The sequence below is a fragment of the Pygocentrus nattereri genome, chromosome 10, assembly GCF_015220715.1.
Source record: "Pygocentrus nattereri isolate fPygNat1 chromosome 10, fPygNat1.pri, whole genome shotgun sequence".
Lineage (NCBI taxonomy): Eukaryota > Metazoa > Chordata > Actinopteri > Characiformes > Serrasalmidae > Pygocentrus > Pygocentrus nattereri.
The window spans coordinates 25,922,503-25,928,261 of record NC_051220.1 but is presented as its reverse complement, the minus strand read 5'-3'; the positions used below and the strand labels follow the sequence as shown (position 1 = coordinate 25,928,261).

The window sequence follows — 5,759 nt, the reverse complement described above, 5'->3', positions numbered from 1 at the left end:
ACAAAACTCAATTTTGCAAGCCACAGTGTACAACGAACCGATTCAATGATCCCATTCCTGCTACTATCAGCATCTCTTTCGTCTCTTTTCATAAGAGTATTTTTTTGACTATTGATATTCCAGACTCCAATGAGACCTATAGCATTCATTATTTGAGTGCTGCATTTAATAAATGGAAAAATATGCTTTTCTTTCCTCCCCTGTAGGACTGCACATCGTTTTGCCTAGATATAACCTGGAGCCATTGTCCTAATAATTTTGTAAATTATTTCATGAGCGCTGCATTTGTTCCCACAAAAACTGTAATGCTGACGTCAGGCAGCCTATTCCAATTAGTGCTGGCCAGGTTGCTAGGTCACCATGGTCAATTGAAAGACACATCAATAGAACTTGAAAAGGTTTCTCTGCGATCAGACCTTCTGACATATTAAGTAGAATAATGGCAAGGGAAAATACAGACAAGGCCTCTAGCCTGGATTCAAATGACTCTCTGTTAAGAATTCATTTGGATTCTGCAATTAGCAGCAAAGAATGAAGCTCCAAGAAATCCAGGGCAGAGTAGAAATGGAGAGTAGAAATACTGAAATCTCTTTGAACCTTTATGTTTGTGTTTTCCAAGCACTGAATAGTTAGAAAGTGGGAAAAAATGCTTGGGAGCTTGCAGTAAGATTGTGGTGGTAAAACTGAGGCATGAGATGAAATTTTGACACCTATGCTGAAACATGGCTGGAGCACCTCTCCAGGCTGCAAACATGTGTGGTGTAAATGGACAGTGACTGAGAGGACCAGCTGGATAAATTTGTACACATTCAAGCTCTAGCCAGCGCTATATGAATCTAGAAGTTACCATGTGTTGTAATATTGCAAACAATTTAATGCAATTCATGTTTAACATGTATATTCATATGGAACATCATTAATAATAATTATAGCTTCAAGATACATAGTTGGACATTAGCACTTACATAGTTGCAAATTAATTCTAAGTACAATAAAAAGAACTTTTTTTCATTTTCATGTTTACTATGTCTTCATTATTACGATTAGGAAAAATATTCTGACCAGTAAAATGAACCAAGAAAAGAAAAAGATTACATAATTAAACATTTTGGGGGCAATTTCAAAGCAGAGGTGTTCTACATAAGAAATGTCACAGATTTGAGAACTTCAAGAGTGCTTACTGCATAATACTAAAGACTCTGAATAATGAGGCCAGAAAAAGGTCATAATGTATCATTTAAATGCAGCTACTTCCTCCAGTACCATGTTATTTGGATGCAATTTGCAGATGCATTCAATCTTCCAAATGCCACTTAAAGCAATATCATAATCAGTTGGCAACAGGTTAAAGCATGCTTTTCAAAAGAAAAAAAAATCGGACAGCACAGCCATTATCAGACAGCAGCTACCTGATAATGACCACATGACCTTGTGTAACAGTGACTGGACTCAAGGCTTATTTTTCATCAGGAGAAAGATAGGTGCTCAAGGCCTGAAATAAATTTCTAATGGCGGCTAATCATTCTCAAAAACACTGAATTTGCCTGCTAGAGATGAAGTTATTGCTGCGATTGACCTGTCTCTTCATAACACACCTTAAAAGTGGTTAGGCTTCACTACCACTTCTGAATGGCCTTCAATGCAACTAAAAATGAGCAGCATTCAGTTGGTTCTGGTCAATAGTTGCACAAAATAAGCCTTGCGGGAGGTTGCCATGATGTGTAATAATTATTAAAAATATAAGGCTTCCCATACACTTGCTTACAGCCTTCAAAGCCAGCATTTGAAGACAGATTCCTTAATATTTTAGCCCATCTTTATGCAGCTAAGATAGAGCAAAGAGGTGAACTTGCTAGTCACTTCATGTTATCACTCCATTAGAACTCCATGCATGTATGAAAAATTACACAAGCTCCTTGATCTTGGATGAATTTGTACATAGGTTTGGACTGAATTACAGCAATCGGCCCTTGTCCAGCTGCAGAGCACTCATTCAGGAAAAGTGAGCCAGCAGGCCTTCTGGCTGAAGAGCCTTTGCTTAAATGTTCCTGCCCTTGATAGACTCCCTCAGTGCACAGAAGCTGTGCAGTAGTTTTATTGACCACGTGAGGTGGACAAACTACTGTTAAGAGTCGTTTGCATGGAAGTGGTTTGTCAGTTTGAGATTTAATAGATGAACATGCCTCTACACAGCGGGCTACGGAGCACAGGCTCATTCTTCGGCAATTTCCACTGAACTTTTAAATCGCTGTAAATAAGGAATAAATCTGAGCACATGCGAGAAAACAGCTGAGAATAATGGAACAAATGAGATATAATCAACAAAACATTAAAGGGAATAATGTTTCTCCACATGGAATCCTCTGTATTATCATAATCGTTTTAATAGGGAAAGATTAAGAGAAAGAAAATAACGTTATGTAAAAAAACAGACGCTTATAAGAATGTAATAACAACATTTAAAAATAAATGAAATAAGAAATAAAAAGTAATATTGTATGATATTTCATAAATGGAAAACGTTCACGCTAAGAACTGTTCAAACAGAACTAGGTCAGTTTTATTCATATGTGGCTTGTGCTCTTTCTCTTCTTCCTGATATTTTATTTTTCTATCTTTCTTGTTTTGATTTAATGAACTAACATCTATGCCTGAGTAAAATTTTTATCCTGATTAATGAATCTGATTTTTTCAGTCTGATACATAAAAACATCCTCTTTAAATCTGAAGAAAACGAAAAAATGAAGTAGCAAAGAATTTAAAACTATAAATCTAATGAATACGTTATAATTCAAAATGTATAAATGAATCATTTTTATTTTCTACGTTTTGGAAAACCGAGCAGTCGTTTTTTTTCTACTTTTATTGTTTTATTCTTTAGTGAAATTATTATTATTACATTTATTCACTTATTTGTTATTTTTATAGATGATTCATAAAATCCCAGAGAAATGCGAGCTAGTCTGCGCCAGACTTCATTTCTCCAAAATACATCCTCAGAATTTGTAAGGCAACCTAACCTGCGCTACCAGCCACATGTGCTTCTTCTGCGAGCTCTTAAAATTCATCATTTGCCAATGTTAGCTTCACCTCCTTCGACCTTGCTTTCCCTTCCATTTGTTTTGAGCCGTAGCATAAGGCCTAATGAAAACGCACTCCAAATTAATTCCCGGAGAATGGGCTTGCACTTCAATTCATTTATTGTTAACGTTCAATTGGTTTGAAACATATACAGCAGCCATCGTGTATGTGTTTTGTCTTAACTTACAAAAAATGAAATAAAATAAACAACAAAAAAGACATTTATATTACAGGTAAAACAGAAACTCAAGTGTTAGCCAAATATACAGTCCCTACTTTTCATTAATCTAAATGGATACATTAGCTTACAATAGTCATATTATTAAAAAATGAAAAGTTCAGGTGTTCGTTGCGGGGGTGGGGGTCGTTGTCGGATCGGGCCTCTTGAGGATTTTCCGTGGTTCTTAAGTTCGTACCTGATATCCCAGCATCCCGTTCCCTGCCTTTACCATGGATGAGGAGCAGCGACCTTGTTCAACAACAGATAACCTTCTACTACAACAATAAGGGGAAGTCCAAAACGCACAGAATAAGGCTAGGAACAGCGTGTCATTCACAGCCAGAAGGGGTTTCTTGTAGAAAAAAAGTATATAGTGATAATCGTGCCCTCGAAAAAGAACAAGTGGCGCACATGGCTCGCCTCAAAAGCCTCGTTTTATCCGTCCACTCGCTCCATATTCTCACAGCTCGTCTGCATTTGGCTTCAGTTGCAGTTCAGAGTATTAGAGTACGTGTTTGTATAAAAAAACAACAACAACAAACAACAAAAAAAAGTTTTTAAACGATGACCCGTCCTACCACGTCCTGCCATAAAGCAGGTTTGACGTGACCATGTTGTTGGTGTAATCTACAGAAGTGTCTATCTGTCCCATGTTGCTCAGTGAAGAATGGAGGGATGGAGGACTTGGTGACATTTCCTCGAGGTCTTGGGCCTGCACGAGCGCGCTGACCTGCTGATTCTGGTGCTGGTTTATAGCGTTACTCGTGGCAGGAAGTACGACCCCAGAGCCGTTCTGCTGCTGATGCTGCTGTTGCTGCTGCTGCTGCTGCATCTGCTGTTGGGTGGGCGTCGGTGTGTTGGAGCCGTTCTGACACGGCTTGCCGTCCTTCACCAGCACGGGCACGGCCACCCTCCTGGGCGACTGCTGCTGTTGGCACAGGCCGCCGTCCTGCTGCAGCTGCTGCGCCGCTTTGTCCTTGGCCTGCCGCTTCATCTTGTAGCGGTGGTTCTGGAACCAGATCTTGACCTGCGTGGGGGTCAGGTGGATCATGCTGGCCAGGTGCTCTCTCTCGGGCGCCGACAGGTATTTCTGCTGCTTAAATCTCCGCTCGAGCTCGTAGACCTGTGCTTGGGAGAAGAGCACGCGCCGTTTCCTCCTCGGGGCGGCGTGCAGGGGGGTCATGGCTTTGGAGGCGTCTGCCATGCCGCTCAGCGTGCCCATCCCCGTCATGTTCATACCTGTGGAAGGTCCCATGAATCTAGAAACTTAAAGAAATATACATAAAACACGCACGGCCTTTCAATCAGCAGCGGCACCACGAATAAAGGCGACCTGTTTACATGCACATCGATTTTGGAAAGGCGGCGTTTGCGCAGCCATATTTGAGAAATTAGCTTCATTAATGTACTAATAAATGTCATTAAAGGCAGAGGCTGTATGATACCAGGCATAATGTAAATAAGGCAGAATTTCTGTACATATCTAGGTCATATTTGTTGCTGCGTAAAACTCGTCCATTAGTTGAAATTGCAGTTCCGTGGTAAAATACATGAAAAGCCGTAAGAGCTACATTTCCAAAAAAGACATAAAAAGCGCAACTTACTTGTTGAATATCTTGGGTCGGGGTTGGCGCCGTACCACCCTGTTGCTGCAGCACTGTTTCTTATAGTTTCTTGGTAAGAGGGTAAATCCCCCATGTTGGCAATGCTGCCATTGCAGTAGCCCCCCATAGCGCCGTGCGAGAACTGGGAGACGGAGTGTGGCATGTGGTAGGTGCTGGCCACCGTGGCGTTATGGCCCATGGAGTGCTGCTGCATGCCCGTCTGGGACACCTGAGGCTGCCGGTACGCTCCCAGCGGAGAGGCGAGGTTCCCCGTGCTCTCCATGCCACCAAACTTCTTGTACGTCTCTTCGATTGGGCTCAAAATGTCTGTCACTGAGAAAGGTGTCGTGTGCTTTGGGCTCAGCGACATGGTTCAGAGAGCAGGTGGATGTTTGGTGGAGCGGCTTCAGCCGTGTTGTTGTAATCAGCGCCGTTCTCGTGCAACGTCGACGTAAGAGAGTGCTTGTGGTGTGCCTGAGATCCGATTGATCGCCTTCGAGGAGGAGGCGAGCCCTGGCCACTCTTTAGCTCGGGTTTATTGTAGCTAGGCGCCAGGTTTACGACAAACAGGAGGGGCGGAGCGACGTCCAGGACCGCCAAACAATAGTCATTGACATCTCAGCAAGATAATTGAGAAAAAATGCTGTTAGTTTCATATTAACTTAAGCATGGTGCCAACTGAAACCTTTCCCTTCCCACAATTCCCATTTTTTAAAAAAACTCTACATTGGCAGTAGCATCATTTAAATGAGGGTTCCCTTCTTTGAGCCACTGTTTTCATCCCGTCCAGCGCGACTTTTTTTCTCTCCCTCTCTCTCTCTCTCTCTCTCTCTCTCTCTCTCTCTCTCTCTCTT

At 41.8% G+C, this 5,759-nt stretch overlaps 1 protein-coding gene across 2 annotated transcripts; it reads right to left on the bottom strand.

Moving 5' to 3' along the window:
* Positions 1 to 2,939: 2,939 nt before the first annotated feature.
* On the bottom strand, positions 2,940 to 5,537 carry nkx2.4a (NK2 homeobox 4a). Of its 2 annotated transcripts, none has more exons than XM_017699706.2 (2): positions 4,906 to 5,537; positions 2,940 to 4,540 (listed from the first exon to the last, which is right to left on the bottom strand). In XM_017699706.2, exons 1-2 carry the CDS (start codon positions 5,273 to 5,275, stop codon positions 3,876 to 3,878), a joined length of 1,035 nt encoding a protein of 344 aa, XP_017555195.1. In that variant the 5' UTR covers positions 5,276 to 5,537; the 3' UTR covers positions 2,940 to 3,875. The 2 variants fall into 2 exon arrangements, with proteins under 2 accessions (XP_017555195.1, XP_037397727.1); XM_037541830.1 differs by having other exon boundaries at positions 2,941 to 4,567; positions 4,906 to 5,536.
* Between the last annotated feature and the right edge of the window lie 222 nt (positions 5,538 to 5,759).

Coding starts and splice junctions, on each gene's coding strand:
- nkx2.4a (XM_037541830.1), bottom strand. CDS start 5,275: ATGTCGCTGAGCCCAAAGCACACGACACCTTTCTCAGTGACAGACATT. Junction 4,568..4,905: donor CGACCCAAGATATTCAACAA/GTAAGTTGCGCT, acceptor TATTTCTTTAAG/TTTCTAGATTCATGGGACCT.